At 41.1% G+C, this 19201-nt stretch overlaps 1 protein-coding gene across 1 annotated transcript in view; it reads left to right on the top strand.

Moving 5' to 3' along the window:
- The first annotated feature begins 3198 nt into the window (after window positions 1–3198).
- LOC134601291 (uncharacterized) overlaps window positions 3199–19201 on the top strand; it is a 37481-nt gene continuing 21478 nt past the window's right edge. Inside the window, exon 1 of the mRNA XM_063445763.1 lies at window positions 3199–3377. Coding sequence (XP_063301833.1) covers window positions 3302–3377 — 76 coding nt within the window. The 5' untranslated portion in view covers window positions 3199–3301. The remainder of the gene's footprint in view (window positions 3378–19201) is intronic.

Genomic DNA, 19201 nt, shown 5'->3' with positions numbered 1-19201 from the left:
CTATGCATGAATAAACACTTTTCTTATGTGCAAACCTTGGTGTGCCTTGGGATCATTACTATTTCTATTATATGTATATATCTGGTGTGGGAACAGGTTTTTTTTCTTTCCTTAAAGAGCACCCGGTACTTTCTATACCACACTACTTACTACCCATTTTCAGTTGAGCTCTTCCTATAATTATATGTCCGCATTTCTTTAAACATTTTCCATTCCCTATATATTAAGTATTAAATGTGTGTCCAAGACTCACAAAACTGTGGGAGTGGAACACATGAAGGTCAGGATGGTGGTTCCAGATCCACCAGTAACAGGGCTTGTCCCCAAAATAAAATATTAGAAAGTAAAGAGTGTTGAAGTCTCAATGAGATGAGACTCAGGACTGGTTTTAAACAAAGTATAGGAAATGCTTAATACTTATTATGACTAAAAAAATCAGCACTGAGCACTGGTAGAGAAAATTATCCATATAATATATAGTATACTAGTTCCAAAGAGTGCCACAAAAATTGCCACAACCCTCTGACTGCCTGTTTTACGGCTATCCATTCCACCTCATTGTTTGAGGCTAGCCACTATATTACAACCTTAGGTTTTGTTATCTCCCTCTATAGATACTTTGTACATTTATCCATATTATATATTTTTTTTATTTTTGATATTCCATTTATAGTGCCCTTCTCCTTTTATCAGAATCATAATAAAGTATCTTAAATTCTATCAATTTCTGTGGCACTCTTTGGAACTAGCATACTATATATTATATGGATAATTTTCTCTGCCAATGCTCAGTGCTGATTTTTTAGTCAAAATAAGTATTAAGCATTTCCTATACCTTGTTTAAAACCAGTCCTGAGTCTCATCTCATTGAGACTTCAGCACTCTTTACTTTCTAATATTTTCCATTCCCTTCTGCAATTAAGCTCTCTGACCGTATTTGTTTGCTTTCTAAAAATCGTTTAATGTCTGCTGTGCCAGCCTCTTTGTTATTGACTATATGTGCTGTGCTCTATTTCTTTCTTCCCATTCCCCAAGCATCAACGTTATTTACAGGGTTTTTTTACATCCTTCCTGAATTTCTATATAAAGAAATGCCACAAATGTTTTTTAAAGATAAAGTGAACATGTAGCCTAGTTAATATAGCAACAGGGTTTTAAAGGAACACTCAAGGACCCACATATTTACACAATAATCTAGGATGAAAATAATTTAGGTTCAAATAAGATTCAAGTTCAGCTTTTAAATATGTGACAGTAGTCACCATCACTGGGAGCAAAAGATGGATACTTCACATAGGTTCCTGAATTGTTCTTATCTTTTAGTCACCCTGTACCCATTATAGGTGCAGTGGGTATAATGTAATTGTTGTTAAATGTTTTGTGTGCTCTCCAGTCGAGCTGTTGCTTTCAACCAACCAGGTGGATTTGGCTGTGGAGCCTGTATAGCCTGTATAACACAATATGTTGGTTGTAAGGTAGTCACCATTACTGATAGCAGAAGGACACTTTGCAAAGGTTCCTAAATTATTCCTATGTCTAAGTCACTCTGTGCCCATTATAGGTGCAGGGTGTTTACAATGTGTTTGTATACAGCAAATTGTTTTGTGTGCTCTCATGTCCTGCTGATGCTTGTTGCCAATTAGAAGGCTTGTTAATTTGCATATTCAAGTAGATTTGCATATTGCTAATGCAGGAAGGAGATATATTTTCTGTTAATTAGAAATATGTCATTGGGTTATTATACGTGGTTGTATGTTATCTGATATGATGTGGTTGTTTGTATTTTATTGAGGTTGTCACAATAATTTAAATGTAAGGAATGTATGTGCTAGTCCAGAGTAAAAATAAAGCTAAGTATGATAGCTTCTTTGCAGAGGAATAGTCAGAACGCGCAATACCCGCCTGGAAGAAGGGCTGCAGAGGAATAGACAAAGGGGATGATACCTGCCTGGAACGAGAGCTGCAGCCTGGTCGGGTGGAAAGCTCCTGAGAGACCCCAGTCAAGCCTCAGTGACTGGGGTTGATGCGCTCCAGGTTCAAACTTGGAGCTCTGTCACACACTTCATAATTATCAATGGTTTGTTAATTTGCAAATTATGAATTCTGCAGACAGGAGAGATATTTTGTGTTAGATATAGAAAGATATTTTGTATTAGAATGGGGTCTTGTCATTGATTTATGAAGAGGCAAACTTATTGGGGTTATTCGCTTAACACTGGATTTTGTCCGAATGGACAATGACCAAATTCCAACCACTCTGGCAATTCTCATATTAACTAAAGTCAGATGCTGACATAATTCAGTCAGTCCTACCAAATCTATAACAGTTGTTCGGATGAGTACAAACAAATCAGTGATTTATGTGTCTGAACCAATTTAAAGCGCTGTAATCAGAGATTTTTCAACAATTGACAAATTGTGAAATACCCCTCATCATCACAAGGGTTAATTTGTGGCGCTTTCTAATTCTTCTGTTCTTCAGCCCCCAAAATATCCAATTAAAAATCCATGATTACCGGTTCCATCACTTCAAATTTTAAAAAAATGCCCGATCACAACACAAAAACATATTAGAAAAATTAAAAGACTTTGCAATAAAAAAAATATATTTTTCCACCAATGGATGACTCACTGCAGAATGAGCTTTAATAACAGGCAGGGAAAGTCATTTTATAGGGCTTTAAAATTACCCACATTTTTCATTATGACCAAGAGCACTCTTATTGTTTGGCTAGTAAGCTAACCAATCAGAGCGCTCTGACAGCCACTTCTCTTGAGACTTGGCTGTCACATTTTAACATTTGAAAATCATAGGCTTATGCATCTTTGAGTGAAGTTATTGAATAAGAAGCAAATCTATATTATTACATAGTAATAACAGTGCTATAACGTGCTATAATTCTTTAACATGTTTTCTATATTAGCGACTATTATTATTAAGATACAATAATATCGTGGTATGATGTAAATAATTATGAGTGTATGTATCGGATGTAAGTATGTGTTATGTATATTTTTCAATGTTCTAAAATATCCCCTAGAATGCTCTTCTTTCCTTGTGTTTCCTGTGTGATAAGGTATGTATGCCATTATATTCCTTATCTATTTGCTCTTCATTGCCATGTGTCAGAGTCTAAGATATATCCAACATATACCCACAGAGTACAATGTTCACCACTTACATCCCCCCTAGCCCAATAGCATAAGTGAGTTTGCTGTATAATCTATAGTGCAACCATTCTCAGTATACCAATAGAACACACAGCATTTAATATATACATCGCATTGTGCTAATATAAACATGTATGGTAATGTGGAATTCCCAGCCCTGGAAGGAAACCAGAACTTGTCCATGAAGAAGCAAAGGAAAATGTCAGGTAACATTTTAAATTAGATAAGGACAGCCCGATAGCTTTTGGTATAAAATGGTGTTAATGTATTGATTCAATTAGGCCTTTATTCATACTTGCAATATAAAAGTGTGCATACTTTAATAGAAATAATATGTAGTAAATATAATTGTAGTTTGGTTATTTTTACCGTCTTTGATATAATAAGATAATGCGTTTTAAGTTGGCGTCTGGGAATTCAGTGTCTACCATGAAAGATTCTGATAGATGATAGGAAATGTGTTGAGGAGGAGTAAGCATGCTACTTATACATTGTATATTAGGATAAAGAAGGTGTGGGAAACTGGTGTGAGCGTACTGCTCAGGTAATATGAGTTATAGCAGGTGATGAGAGCTTGAGGAAGTATACTAGTGTTTATTAAAGGAGATGTGGATAACAGGAGTGAGCATACTGCTCAGAACTTGTGTATTATAGGCTTATCCAATAATATTGGATATGAGGCCATAGAATAGGTCCAGAAGTCCAATTATCTCCAAGGAGCAGAGTCTTCCATATTCTAGAAATGCCTTTAATATATACTAGAGTCAATGTTTCTGCAAATTACTGAAACTACTAAGGCAGTATACAGGTTTCTAACCTGCCACCAACTTACCAATTTAAATCACAACAGTGCTAATTCCTCTTAAATGGTATTTATTTATTTATTGTTTAGCCCTAAATTGTCATTTACCTAAATTTATTGTATTTGATACTAACTAGCTATTTATAGTTATCTAGCTGTTGACTACAACTATCTAAACTATAAACTAAATATTTAATTTGAAAAATTCCATTCAGGGGTGCGAAGGATTGAAGGATTGTGTATATATATATATATATATATATATATATATATATATATATATATATATATATATATGTATATGTATATATATGTATATGCCATCATCCTGGTGGCGTTTTTTGTGTTTTTCTCATTCTTGGATCTCCTACCAGATGCATGGAAGCCTGAACGTTATGCCTGTTATGCTTTAAGCCTGAACGTTATGCACAGTGTCATAGCTGTGTCATATTAATTATAAAGTGCCAACAAGTTCCACAGTGCTGTACAATAGGTGGACTAACTTTTAAATAGATGCAGCAAGACATGTTAGATGTAGAGGAACGGAAGGTGCTGAAGGTTTTGCTCGAACAAGCTTACAATCTAAGTGGATTGGGGTGAAATCACACAAAAAGGTAATTTGCAGTTTGTGTAAATAAATAGTAGATTGCTAGATACATTTATAATGAAGTCTTCGTTTATTACATGACTCATTTGCAGGATAGAAGGTGGGATAGTGAAGCGTGGGGAAGTACAACTGTTAACCGTTTACTTATATGCGTTCTTGAAGAAGTGAGTTTCAGTAATATTTTTAAGTAATGGAGACTTGGTGAGAGTCTAATGGAGAGGGGAAGTGAGTTCCAAATTAATGATGCAGCCCTAGAGAGGTATTGAATGCTAGACTCAGAAGTGCAAGTATGAACGAAGGATAGACACAAAGGATATAGGCGATCATAATACAGATATTATGTTATCATGTTATGTTCATAATACACAAGGGCATTAACCCCTTAAGGAACAAACTTCTGGAATAAAAGGGGAATCATGACATGTCACACGTCATGTGTCCTTAAGGGGTTAAACATTTTTTTTCCCCATGGAACGGTGCACTTTCAACGTGTTTAATTTCAAACCCAATATATACACAAACACACTTTTTTTCTTTTTTTTTATACATTATGTGTATATTGGTACTGCACCATCTAACCCCCTCTCCCACCGTTTTTGTTAATTCTTTTGATAGCAAGTGAAGTGTCTGGCAAACAGCCGGGAATTACTTGCGGTTCACCCAATCTTCATAACGGTACAATCATGTCAGAGTCATTATGTTTTTTTTCTAGATTGTAAGCTGTTTGAGCATTGTCATTATCAAACTATTGCTCCTGCTAAAATCTGTAATAGTTTGTCTTATTTCTTGTTAACGCCCTCTTAATAAATTGTTAAGCGCTGCGTTATAAGTTGGTGCTATATAAATGTCAATTATAATAGTAAAATTTCTGGCAGTGACCTAGTCAAACACTCCATAACTTCTTCCCAAACAGATTCACTACTTGACCTGCATTCATTCATATGGCCCAATCAATGAAATTACATTTACAATTACAAAACGAGTTAGCAAGTGGGACCAAAACATTAATTTCTTTAGATTTTTTTTTTTTTTTTTTAAATAGTTCCATGTAGTCTGGAAAATAAAATATATATTTTTTTACCAATATGCTGGAAGAATTTCCTCAATATCATTTTTTTTATTAATATATAAAAATAAAACAAAAGTAATTAAAAAAAAACACTCCAATTGTGGTTTATGAATAAATATCAGTTTATGCATTAGTACTAAGATGATAACTGCACATTCTCTGATTCACCATTAACCACTCATGATTTAAAATACAGTAACTATCCCATGAAAGAGTAATTGTTGCTGAACGGATTGTTATAAATACAATCTAAAAGTATGTATGAATTTTTATGGCATTCAAATACAATATCTTGCAGTTAAACTAAAACAGTTTAACGAATACCCCAACACTGCTCACATATTTTCTTAGTTTACTTCTAACATTTACCTAGTAATCACAGAGTTGTTCTATTGAAAAATATTAGATTAAGGCTTCACTATTGATTAAAGAACACTTATCAGAGATCAAATACCGTATATACTCGAGTATAAGCCGAGTTTTTCAGCACATTTTTTGTGCTGAAAAACCCCAACTCGGCTTAAACTCGAGTCAGTGTCTGTATTATGGCAATTTACATTGCCATAATACAGACTGAGGGCTGCAGAGCGGTTACTTACCTCTCCTGCAGCTCCTGTCAGCTCCCTTCTCCTCCGCGCCGGTCCATTCAGCACCTCTGTCAGCTCACACTGTAAGTCTCGCGAGAGCCGCGGGGTCATAGTGCGGCTCTCGTGAGACTTACAGTGTGAGCTGACAGAGGAGCTGCACGGACCAGCGCGGAGGAGAAGGGAGCTGACAGGAGCTGCAGGAGAGGTAAGCGCTCTCTGCCAGCCCCCTTTCCCCCCACTGAACTGCCAATGCCACTGGACCACCAGGGAGTGAGAGCCCCCCTCCCTGCCATGTATCAAGCACGGAGGGGGGACGAAAAAAAATAATAATAATAATAAAATAAAATGAATAATAAAAAATAATAATATAACAAAAAAATTAAAATAATATATATATATATTTTTTTTTTAAATAATAAAAATGCCCACCCCCCACCAAGGCTCTGCAACACAAACACACACTGCATCACACACACACACACACACACACACTGCATCACACACTGCATTCATACACACACACACTGCACACACACACATTGCATTCATGCGCACACACTGCACTCATGCGCACACACTGCACTCATGCGCACACACTGCACTCATACGCACACACACTGCACTCATACACACACTGCACTCATACACACACACACTCCATTCATACACACACATTGCACTCACACACACTGCATTCATACACACACACTGCACTCATACAAACACACACACTGCACTCATACAAACACACACTGCACTCATACAAACACACACTGCACTCATACAAACACACACACTGCACTCATACAAACACACACACACTGCACTCATACAAACACACACACACTGCACTCATACAAACACACACACTGCACTCATACAAACACACACACTGCACTCATACAAACACACACACTGCACTCATACACACACACACACTGCACTCATACACACACACACACACTGCACTCATACACACACTGCACTCATACACACACTGCACTCATACACACACTGCACTCATACACACACTGCACTCATACACACACTGCACTCATACACACACTGCATTCATACACACACACACTGCACTCATATACACACTGCATTCATAAACACACTGCATTCAAACACACACTGCACTCATACACACACTGTATTCATACACACACACTGCATTCATTATATACACACACTGTAAATAAATATTCAATTAATATAATTTTTTTAGGATCTAATTTTATTTAGAAATTTACCAGTAGCTGCTGCATTTCCCACCCTAGTCTTATACTCGAGTCAATAAGTTTTCCCAGGTTTTGGGGGTAAAATTAGGGTTGGCTTATACTCGAGTATATACGGTATATACAAATCAGTACCATCTATAAAAAAAAAAGGGTGCAGAGTGCTTAGCATTATTTACTGCTGCATTTTAATTCTTTTTATTTATTTTTTATTTTATATTTTTGCTGTACAAAGGATAGGTACAAACATGCTCAAGGTACCTCAACGGCCATCCTCTAGCGTTATAATCGTTAGAATCGGGGTAGTAGATTGGGTGGCATTTTAATTATTTGTAACCCCTTCACAGGAGAGCACTTTGATTGAAAAAATACTAGCATACTGTGTATTTGAAGCAAGGGATGTATAGCTGTCATAAAAACATATAACACGGCAGCTTTGTGTATATTTTGCTTTGTAGACAAATGTTAGAATTAAAAAGATGTCAATTTACAACGTATTTATTTTTCACTTATTGTTTCAGCCTTAATAAAAAAAATTGTTAGCATTTTGCTACTCACCCTTCTTTGACTGTGTCAGGATAAACTAAATGCTCAACATGCAGAACTTCAGTAACAAATAAATGAAGAAACCCTAAAACGTATTACTGGACCTTAGATTTATTGTTTATAAAGAATAATACAGGACAAAACAAACATGAGGTAGGAACAGCGCTCAACAACGAAACAAAAGAATTAATAGGAGGCAGCACACTTGAGATAGGTGATTCCTCTAACCCTAAAGGAGAACTAGACAAGTAGACAAAGGAACAGGTAGTGACAAAAATCAGCAATAAATGTATAAAACAAGATATGAAGTCCAAAAGTTATCTGAAGATACAGTAACAAAGAATCTATGATAAATTCCAAACAAATACCAGTAGATAAAATACAGTCTTTGGATGGAAGGTAATTTGTCTTCAAATGTTCCTAAAATGCTTGGGGGACAATTCATTCGGTAGCAGCATATGAGAAAACATAAAACATAGAGACCAATAGGGCAATTTTGATAAAAGATAAAGTGAGTGCTTCTAAAATTGATAAAAATGCCAACTCACATTTGATAGAATTATAACCAACTCTAGGAGAAACAGTATGCAGTGGTATTGTATCCCCACTTGCAGGATATTTTCAGGTAGTAGTTGGTACCAGGAAGATGATATGGGGGAATATAAAAAAGAAAGAAAGGCCAACAGTGCATTTAATTGAGGTAGGTATACACGCAGTAATAATGAAGTGTACTTACTCTTGGTGGAGCAGACTAAACTCTCTATGAGTTAGACATGGATGCTATAATCCCCACCAATGATTCTTTGTATGGTTCAGTAGAAAGGTAAGGTGCCAGGTAATGAATACAATTACATTTTTAATGTTAAAAAAAGTATATGGCTTTCTACAAATGGTAAGGGAGCAAAAATACTTTATTAAGAGGGGATAACTCTGAAGTGTTTTCTTATTTTTGCTGCTCACAAAATAGGTACAAGGTGCACCACTTCATATTCATCATAGTTGGTACATATACACTAAATGAAGAAAGTCAAAATGTGTTGCAATAATTGTTTGCTTGTACTTAAGTGTTAGATTTACAATAAAATTGGTTAAAAGTAAAAAAAAAAAAAAAAAAAAAGAAAATACTTTATTAAACAAAAGATAATATAAAACCACAATGCATTTCACCTTTTTGGGGGCTTTTTCAAGTGGATTAGACACATTCTTGGCAGCAATAAACTTATATAGGGTTGTCTTTACCCGTGTGTCTCATTTCCTCAATTCCAACTCTCTCCTTGACCCCCTTCAATCTGGCTTCCGCCCTCTCCACTCTACAGAGACTGCCCTTATCAAAGTCACTAACGACCTAATCGCAGCTAAATCCAAAGGCCACTACTCCATACTAATTCTTCTTGACCTCTCAGCGGTCTTTGACACCGTTGATCATGCTCTCCTTCTTCAAACTCTTCAATCGCTTGGTCTCTGTGACTCTGTCCTCTCGTGGTTTTCCTCTTATCTCTCCCAACGCTCATTCAGTGTCTCCTTTTCTAATGATACCTCCTCCCCTCGCCCTGTCTCGGTTGGAGTCCCCCAAGGCTCCGTCCTTGGTCCCCTTCTATTTTCTCTTTATACTGCCTCTCTTGGCAAACTTATTACCTCTTTTGGATTCCACTACGACCTGTACACTGATGACACCCAGCTATATCTCTCCTCCCCGGACCTCTCCCCTGCCATCCTGCAACGTGTCACTGCTTGTCTTTCTTCCATCTCTGACTGGATGTCCTCCCGCTTTCTGAAACTCAATCTCTCAAAAACTGAGCTCCTTGTCTTTCCTCCTCCTAATACTGATCCTCCTCTTTCACTCTCCCTTCAAGTTTGTGGTACTAACATCAGTCCATCCTTGCAAGCGCGCTGTCTTGGCGTCATACTTGACTCTGGTCTCACCTTTGAGCCTCACATCCAGCATGTTGCCAAATCCTGTAGATTCCATCTTAAAAACATAGCCCGCATCCGCCCCTTTCTTGCACCAGATACTACCAAGGAGCTTGTCCATGCTCTGGTAATCTCCCGCATGGATTACTGTAACCCTCTCCTGATTGGTCTTCCCAAAAGCCGTACTGCACCCCTACAGTCCGTAATGAACGCTGCTGCTAGACTGATTTTCCTCTCTAGTCGTTTCTCTCACACCTCTCCCCTCTGCCAGTCCTTACATTGGCTTCCTGTATGCTATAGGAGTCAATTCAAGGTACTAACTCACACCTATAAAGCACTGAACAACTCTAGCCCCTCTTATATCTCCTCACAGATCCATAGGTATGTCCCTTCTCGGTCTCTCCGCTCTGCCCGTGACCACCTCCTGTCCGTTGTCCGCACTCGTACGGCCAACTCGCGCTTGCAGGACTTCTCGCGGGCGGCTCCCTTCCTATGGAATAGCCTGCCTACCGCCATCAGACTCTCCCCTAGTCTTGCATATTTTAAGAAGTGCCTTAAAACCCATCTCTTTAGGAAAGCATATGGCCTCCAAGACTAACCCTTACCTCACATACCTGTCTCTTGCCCTCTCCTAAAGGGCAGTCCACCTTATTTGATTGCATATTCCTGTCCTAATGTGTTTTACACCCACCTCCTATAGAATGTAAGCTCGATCGAGCAGGGTCCTCTTCAACCTATTGTTCCTGTAAGTTTATTTGTAATTGTCCTATTTATAGTTAAATCCCTTCTCATAATATTGTAAAGCGCTACGGAATCTGTTGGCGCTATATAAATTGCAATAATAATAATAATAATAATAATAATGATAAGCACAAATTTAAATTTTGCCGCCAAAATTACCCCATGATCATGTGACCACATGTGTGATCACAAAGCTATAATAAGTTAACATAATACTAACATGCAATGAAATAAAACATAGTGGGATATAAAAGTATATTTTTAAAATCAGAACTTAGAGAGAGAAGTAAAAACTGAATTAAGGGTGTGTCGCTTAATGGCTGTAGTGTATCGTCCGCAATGCACACGGGGAAATGTAGTATGTGTGTGTTGTAGTTAGATTATTCAGTTAGGACCTTATTAAAAGTGTTAATTCCCCTTAAAATGATAATAGAGTGTGGGCAGAGGGACTGGGGAAGTCTAATAACAGAAAGAAAAGTAAAAGTAGAATCGATTTAAAAAAAAAAAAAAAAAAAAGTGGCTTAATCGGCCTAAGGGGAACTGGCAAAGAAATAGAGAGTGTATAGTATAAAAAAAGGGGGAATGCTAGTAATATATAGTACTGTGGCTATATAATAATATAGTAAGTAGCATCCATGTTGCTAACAGGAATTAAAAGTACAAATGTAAAATCGGAAAAAAGGGGGCCTGGTTTGATCGGCTAAAGGTAAACTGGCAAAGAATCTTGGGAAATGTAGTTAAAGCTGGTCATCATAACGATCAGCTATATTGTAAAGCAAATTAATATAAATAGAAAGAGTATCATTTATAAAAAAAAAGGAATGTTTTAGCAGTGAAGCTGGTGATATAAATAGTAATATGGTAATTTAATAATATAGTAGATAGCATCAATATTGGTGAAGAAAGGGAAGTGACCATATTAAGAAGGAAAGAAAGTGGGGTGGCCATACTGGTAGAGGAATTAATAAAGGATATGAGAAATAAAAATACATTGGAGAGATAATAAGAGGGGATAACAACAGTATATAAGAACCTATGGTAAAACAGCATATATAAAATACAAGATACCGTATATGTAAAAGATCAAAGTCTGCATTTAGTGCATTCTAAAAACAACACTCTATTCCTTTGAGTCCTAGAATGTTTTCTATGTCTCCTCCATGTCTCCTCCATGCCAGGGAATAGTGCATTTCTATATGCCTGTAAATGTAAGACAATCTGGATTTTTTGGGTGTATTAAGAAATGTTTTGCTACTGTGTGACTAGGATAGCCATTTTTGATATTATGACAATGCTCTGCTATTCGTGTCTTGAGGCTTCTGGAGGTCATGCCAACATAATGGAGGCCACATGGGCACTCCAGAAGGTAAATCACACTTTCGTGTTGCAAGTAATAAAATCACTTATTTTATATATATTTTTTCACAAAAAAAAAAAATATATATATATATATATATATATATATATGTTAAAAGGCCTGAACTTGTGGAGGCCTGAATTTGTGGGAGGAGTAAGTCCCCTACTTAAACTCCCAGCCCCTACTCACCTCTGCCTTTCAGCTGATTGTTTTGTCCCCATAGCAACCAGCACTTCCTGTCCAGCTTCCCTCCAGAATTTTTTCCTGTTTCCAGCAGTCAGACGTCCTGACCAGTCCTCCGTCCGTTTGAGGCCTTCCACTCGGTTCCCGGTCAAGGTACCCGGTTTCCGGTCACGAGACCGGCACGTTCACGTAAGTTAGGCGTAGGAAATAGCGCCCCGCTATTTCCCGCCGTTCGGGCCTAAAAACGTAGGGGTAGGCTCCCTCTATCATATTCGTACAAATACACGCTTTAACCGATTTCAGTGTTCACGCCAAAACAGACGAACGCTCGGCACTTTATCACTGCTTTTACATATTCGTACGGAAACTACCGAATCTATTATTATTTATATACACAGTAATATTATTACGGGCATTCTCTTATTTCCGTTTGGTCACCCAGGACCAATCTATTTCGTACGATTAAAACACAAAAACACCTTGCTCTAAATCCATATTCGGCTAGTTCTTATTCAAATAGGCTACAGTATGCACTAAGTTCTATTTCACAAATTCTACTTTTCTTTACGTACATACCCTGTTCGGTCATATTGCTACTGATACCTTTTTTGTCAGTTTGGGGATATAATTAGCTTGTTTAAAAATCTGCCTTGTGATTTTCTTTCTATGTTAACCAGTTAATTTGTTTTACTACTTTTTAAAATATCCACGTCTATCATAAACGTACGGTTTCTATACACTGTGGCAGGATGGCCAGGCTCGTCACAAACTTCAAATGCAACAGTCAGGATAAAATAGTACTGCAGTTTATTGTCACTTTCCACAATATATACAAGGTTGTGCTCTCCCACAAAATAAAACAAAAAGAAAATAAATCCTACTCCAACTTGGAGACTTACTAAACAACAGTGTTACTAACTATCCAACTGGCCAGCTAATCTAGTTCCCAGTTTTAAACAAAATGAAATACAGCACTTTAAGCAGGTTTCACACAGTACCTTTGTCTCAGGCTTAACTGCCTCCTCTCTCCCAGCTGTTAGACTCTCTGATGTCTTCAGAGGCTAACCTTTTAAAACCCTAGTGCTGGTTAATTACATTCACCTGGTATATAACATTCAAGGGGTGACTCCCACCAATTAACCCCATCATGCTGGGAATAGAGCACTCCAATCTATTACTAACATAGAAAGCCTCTATGACCTTGCCACAACACATATTTACCTATTAAACACTTCATTTTGTCACATATACTAATAAATACTGTTTATAAACACAATATCCGGCACATAAACGTCTGTACTATTCATTTTCCATATAATCACGCTGTCACATATTTTTGGCTTTACAGACTGCATCGGTTTCTCGCTTTTTCTGCGCTAAAGTTGTTTATTTCAAGGTCTTTTATTGCAGGAACAGGTATTGTATTTTATCACTTTGCATTATAAAGCCATAGGCCTAAAATGTTTACATATTGGGTTTTATTACTTACCTCCACACCTGTCGTTAACTATGGAATTTTTCTTCGGTTAACCCTTAGCTCCAGTATTATTCTAGGCTTCCCCCGGTTCTACACAGTTAAACCGTTTCGCATAACGTAATTTCTTTATGTCAAACCAAGGTATAGTTCACAACTCGTTTGTTACTACACCTCATATAAAACCTATCACGGTCTCAAGTTCATTACTACTTTTCCACAGGCTTACGCCCACGGTACGTTAATTCTTTACTATTATTTCTACTCAGACATACGGTCATACAGCCATCAGGCTCCGGAAAACACCAAAACCTGACCCGGTACTCAGCCATACCTTCAGGTACTTACGTCTATACCCAAATACGTCCAATCGTCACCCCAAGGCCTCATCCAGCCTTCTCACAAATATCTATTTCAGCCCAGTCACACACTTAAACCTTCCAGATCCCTCAATGCAGGATCTCACGTTGCGCCCCTAACAAACAACCTACTCCCAATTCAAATCATACGCCACCACGATACGCATAAATACGTCAACATCTGTCTTAAAGCCTCAGGACTCTTCCTCAAGGACCGCAAAAGACGAGACTTACCACACTTATTACCACCAGAAGGTTCCAGATACCATTCGCAAGAAGTCAAGGTTAGTATCTACACAACATTCCAGTCTTCTCACCTTATCCTTAAATATACAATCGAACTGGCTACAGGGTCTAGGCTAATGCCTTAGCGCACCCTATCAGAAAACTCGTCCCAGCGAGGCCTTCCATCCCCCCCCACCTCAACACGGAGGTACGGCCCCACGCCCAAATCATAGTTACAAGCCTCGCATGCCCTACTACAGGGCGCTAGTCAGGGCCTCACCTGTCACGGCCACACGTTTTGATTTCTCTCTACTGTCACCGAGAGGCCAACATCCCGCCACCACGTCTGTGGCAACTACGTCATAAGCCAAATCATAGGTAGAGCCTCTCACCGCCACTTGGCATTAGCAGGGCCTCACCTATCCAAACATTCAACAGTTAAGTTTTTCGCTTTGGCATCTAGCATTACAGTCCAGTTCTTCCATATACACCACCCTGTTACAAAAACTGTTACAAAAACCTTATTGCACTGTGTACCTTTAAATGCTATTTTCGCCTTTCTGACTTATGTGCAGTCGTTGGTATGGTTCAGCACGAATCCTTTGTGTAAGCGTATAGGTGGCCGCCATTTCGGGACTTTGCACGTGTTCGCGGCCATCTTACGTACGAACAGCGGTGTTTGCCAGCAATCGTCTGGAACTAAAAACGGAGACGCACCCAGGCGAACACCGCTGAGACCTCCAGGATAGCATAACTTCGTGCTGGACCTACCGAACAGCCCACCGTTCGGTAGGACGATTACTCTCCGCATGGGGAGTACAGCGACCTCCAGGATAACTATGGAGGGCCATGGGTTCGTGGAGTTTTACCGTCCGAACGGAGACCGACCGCAAGGCCTAAACGTGTGGAACTATTTTCGGCCAGAAAGTCTGTGCGGTCGGTCAAAACTTTGAAAACCCCTAACTCCTGAACCGTTCATCCGAACGGGTTGGTTTTCGGATATGTTGCTCCCCTGAACAAGATCTGTACAGCGGTGTAGGATTTAAAGGGGTACCCCCTGGTTTCGGGGTACATCCAGAACTTGGTTAAAAATATGTACTGTATAATTGGGTTAACTGTTTATCTGAGGGGAGGAGATGTGTGGGAGGTACCCAATATGTGATTGGTGATTTTATGCCTCCCCCTGGGAGTATCCTTTTTACATGTAACCACAATAAAAAGCAGGCTGGTCAGCCCAGTCCTCAGTTCTTACTTGACCCTCAAATCGCTGCTTTGACTCGTTTTGTGGGTAGAAAAAGTATCCTAGCTATGCTATAGCTAGTGGGATGATTCCACACTTACAGGACTCGAATGGAATACTATGGAACTCGGCTCTCCCCTCTTCAGCAACTAGGAGTCCAGACGACTAAACGGTCCAGCTCTCAGCTAGCCTAAGAGTAACCGTAACATTTGGTGGCAGCGGTGGGATGATTCTGGATATCCTAGGAGAGGCACGGAACGGATGGAGAGCACCTACGCAAAATTGAAACGTACAACCCTGAAAGATTTATTGGAAAGCAGAGGAAGGCACGCCAGCAACCGGCCAAAGAGGGAACTGATCGCAGAATTGACAGAACTGGATCAAAGCTCCACAATGGCGGAAACACCAATCACGGATGATGATGCGAAGGCAAGAATTGTTCGGGGGAGGCTTCCCTTATACGGGCCAAACCCATCTATAGAACTGATACAGCAATTGATGGTGGAGGCAGACGCGGATTTACAAAAGACCCGAGCCTACAACGTTGAAATGGCCAACGCACAACGCACTGCTGAAGCCCCGCAAGTAATCGTTCCTGTTGAAACTGCTGGGAAGCCTAAAATACCCTTTGCGGCATTCCGATCCTTCCTAGAGAGCGAGACAGGAATTGATGAGTACTTGGCGGACTTCGAAAGGCAATGCGCCTTGCACCAGATTCCCACCAGAGAGTGGCCCACGATCTTGTCTGGGAAGCTATCCGGGCGAGCCCTGGAAGCTTTTCGTACCTTGGGTGCTGAGGAAGTGACACAATATGAACGAGTTAAAGAGACTCTGCTAAGAAGATACGCGGTGACTCCAGACACGTATCGCCGGCAGTTTCGGGGCACGAAAAAGAAGCCTAACGATACACATATGGAATGGGCGCACCGAATGCGGAGAGCGGTAAATCACTGGATGAACGGAAGTAAAGCTGTGACTGGTGAGGAAATTTTACAATTATTCCTCTTAGAACATTTTTACGATGGCATGGAACAAAAAGGGAAGGAGTGGCTGCGAGACAGGCGACCTTCCACTCTAGAAGAAGCGGCCAAATTAGCTGATGAACACTATGATTCACGTCTTCACGAGTCCACAAACTACCGGGCTCCAGCACGGGTTGAGCCCAGAGAGGTTTACCGTGCACCTCCTCGTACGGAGTTCCGGGCCCCGGTACCCGCCGGGCCCCCCAGACACTCAGGTTCATCCAATAACAATTTTGATCGCCCTAGGCCCACTTGCCACCGATGCAAGCAACCAGGACATTTCATGGCCAACTGCCCGCTTGGCACGCACCAGACGCCCAGGAATTACAATTACCCCTCTGGGCCCTACCATCCTGCCCGAGCCCTCTGTGTTAACCAGGAGACCCCTATGGAGGAATATTTGGGGCCGCTTCACGAGGCAGACCCGGTATATGCGGCTTCGGATAACCGACAGCACCATCGGCAGAAGGTATGGCTCGAAGGGCGATCTACCGAGGGGTTGAGAGACACAGGGGCTACCATAACACTGGTGCAGAGTCATTTGGTGCCAGAACACAAGAGGTCAGGGCAGACCGTAGCCGTTAGAGTGGCGGGAGGGGATGTGTACAAAGTCCCGACCGCTAAAGTACATCTTGATTGGGGAGCGGGGAAAGGAGCTGTGAACGTGGGTATAATGGACCATTTACCTGCTGAAGTACTACTGGGCAACGATTTGGGCCCCATGACTTCTGCCTATGCACCAGTATATAACAACGAAGCGAACCCAGTGACTACCCGAGCACAAGCCCGGACGGACCGAGAACCCTCACCAGTGCGGGAGACCCAGGTAAGACCAACCCCGACTTCTCTTGACCTGTTAGACCCCATACCCTGGGACACCCCAGTTACTTTTGAGACCGAGTCTAGGACTGACCCGACATTACAAAAATACCGGGAACGAGCAGAGACAGGGGGGAGCGGGGCAGATAACGAAACTTTTCTATGGGAAAAAGGGAAACTATACCGCTTGACAGAGAAAAAGGGACAACGTAGGCGACAGCTGGTAGTACCCCACAAATACCGTCGGGAAATCCTCAAAATAGGACACGACATCCCCTTGGCAGGTCACTTAGCTATAACACGTACGCTACACCGCATTACCCACACATTCTTTTGGCCAGGAGTACACGCTGACGTTAAGAATTACTGTAATACTTGCGATGTATGTCAACGAGTGGGAAGGCGAGGCGATCACCCTAAAGCGCATCTAGTCAATATGCCCATTGTAGAGGAACCCTTTAGCAGGGTTGCTATTGACCTAGTAGGACCACTGGCCACCCCTAGTCCCTCTGGTAAGCGCTACATCCTTACCGTAGTAGACTACGCTACCCGGTACCCCGAGGCAGTCGCTCTGTCCAACATCCAAGCGGATACGGTAGCGAATGCCCTGGTACAAGTGTTCTCCCGGGTAGGATTTCCAAAAGAAATTCTATCCGACCGGGGCACCCAATTCACAGCAGAATTGACCCAACAGCTCTGGCAGGTGTGCAAAATTAAATCCCTCCTGAGTTCACCCTATCACCCCCAAACGAACGGACTTTGTGAGAGGTTTAACGGAACCCTCAAGCAAATGCTCAAAACGTTCACACAGGAGTACCGAGATTGGGAACGCTTTCTGCCGCATCTCCTATTTGCGTATCGGGAGGTGCCCCAGGAAACGACAGGGTTCTCTCCCTTTGAGTTGCTCTACGGACGAAAGGTACGGGGCCCCCTAAACCTGATCCGGGAACACTGGGAAGGAGAGACGGAAACGGACGGTGTCCCTATTGTGCCATACGTATTGGAACTCAGGGACCGCATGGAGCAGCTAGCCAAATCAGTGCAGGCTAACCTCCAGTCGGCCCAGAAAAGACAGAAGGTATGGTACGATAGGGGGGCCCGAAGGAGAATCTTTACCGTAGGACAAAAGGTGTTAGTACTTAAGCCGGTAAAGACAGACAAGTTACAAGCATCATGGCAGGGCCCATACCAGATCGCAGAAAAAAGGGGCGACACCACTTATGTTATAGCCAGTTGTCATGACAACAACCTCAGGAAGACATTCCACGTAAACATGCTCAAGGAATACTTGGAGCGACCCGAGAACGTGACCGCCGTATGTTGTCCTCCCCAGGAAGACCCCGACAGTCTACCCATTCCCGACTTACTGGAAAAGAGTCCACCCACAGGGGTAGTGACCCAGGTTCAGGTAGGAGACCGACTTAGCCCCACTGAAAGGGAGCAGCTCAATACACTCCTCCAGTCCAAGCACCTCACGTTCTCTCAGAAACCAGGGTACACCACCTTAACTACCCACCAGGTCGATACCCCCGGACAAACACCCTTACGCCAACCCCCGTATCGCATCCCCGAGGCAGTTAGAGCCGGGATGAAGAAGGAGATAGATGAGATGCTCCAACTCAAGGTGATTGAGCCCTCCGATAGTCCCTGGGCCTCCCCGGTTGTCCTGGTACCCAAGAAAGATGGGACAACCCGGTTCTGTGTAGACTATCGGAGACTCAATGAAAAAACAGTAACAGACGCCTACCCTATGCCCAGGGTAGACGAGCTACTTGATCGCATAGCCAGGGGAAATTACCTGACCACTATCGACCTCTGTAAGGGTTACTGGCAGATTCCCCTGGCCC

Source organism: Pelobates fuscus, chromosome 3 (genome assembly GCF_036172605.1).
Source record: "Pelobates fuscus isolate aPelFus1 chromosome 3, aPelFus1.pri, whole genome shotgun sequence".
NCBI classification, from domain to species: domain Eukaryota; kingdom Metazoa; phylum Chordata; class Amphibia; order Anura; family Pelobatidae; genus Pelobates; species Pelobates fuscus.
Note: the sequence above shows the minus strand (reverse complement) of the source record. Positions and strands in the feature narration are given on the sequence as shown.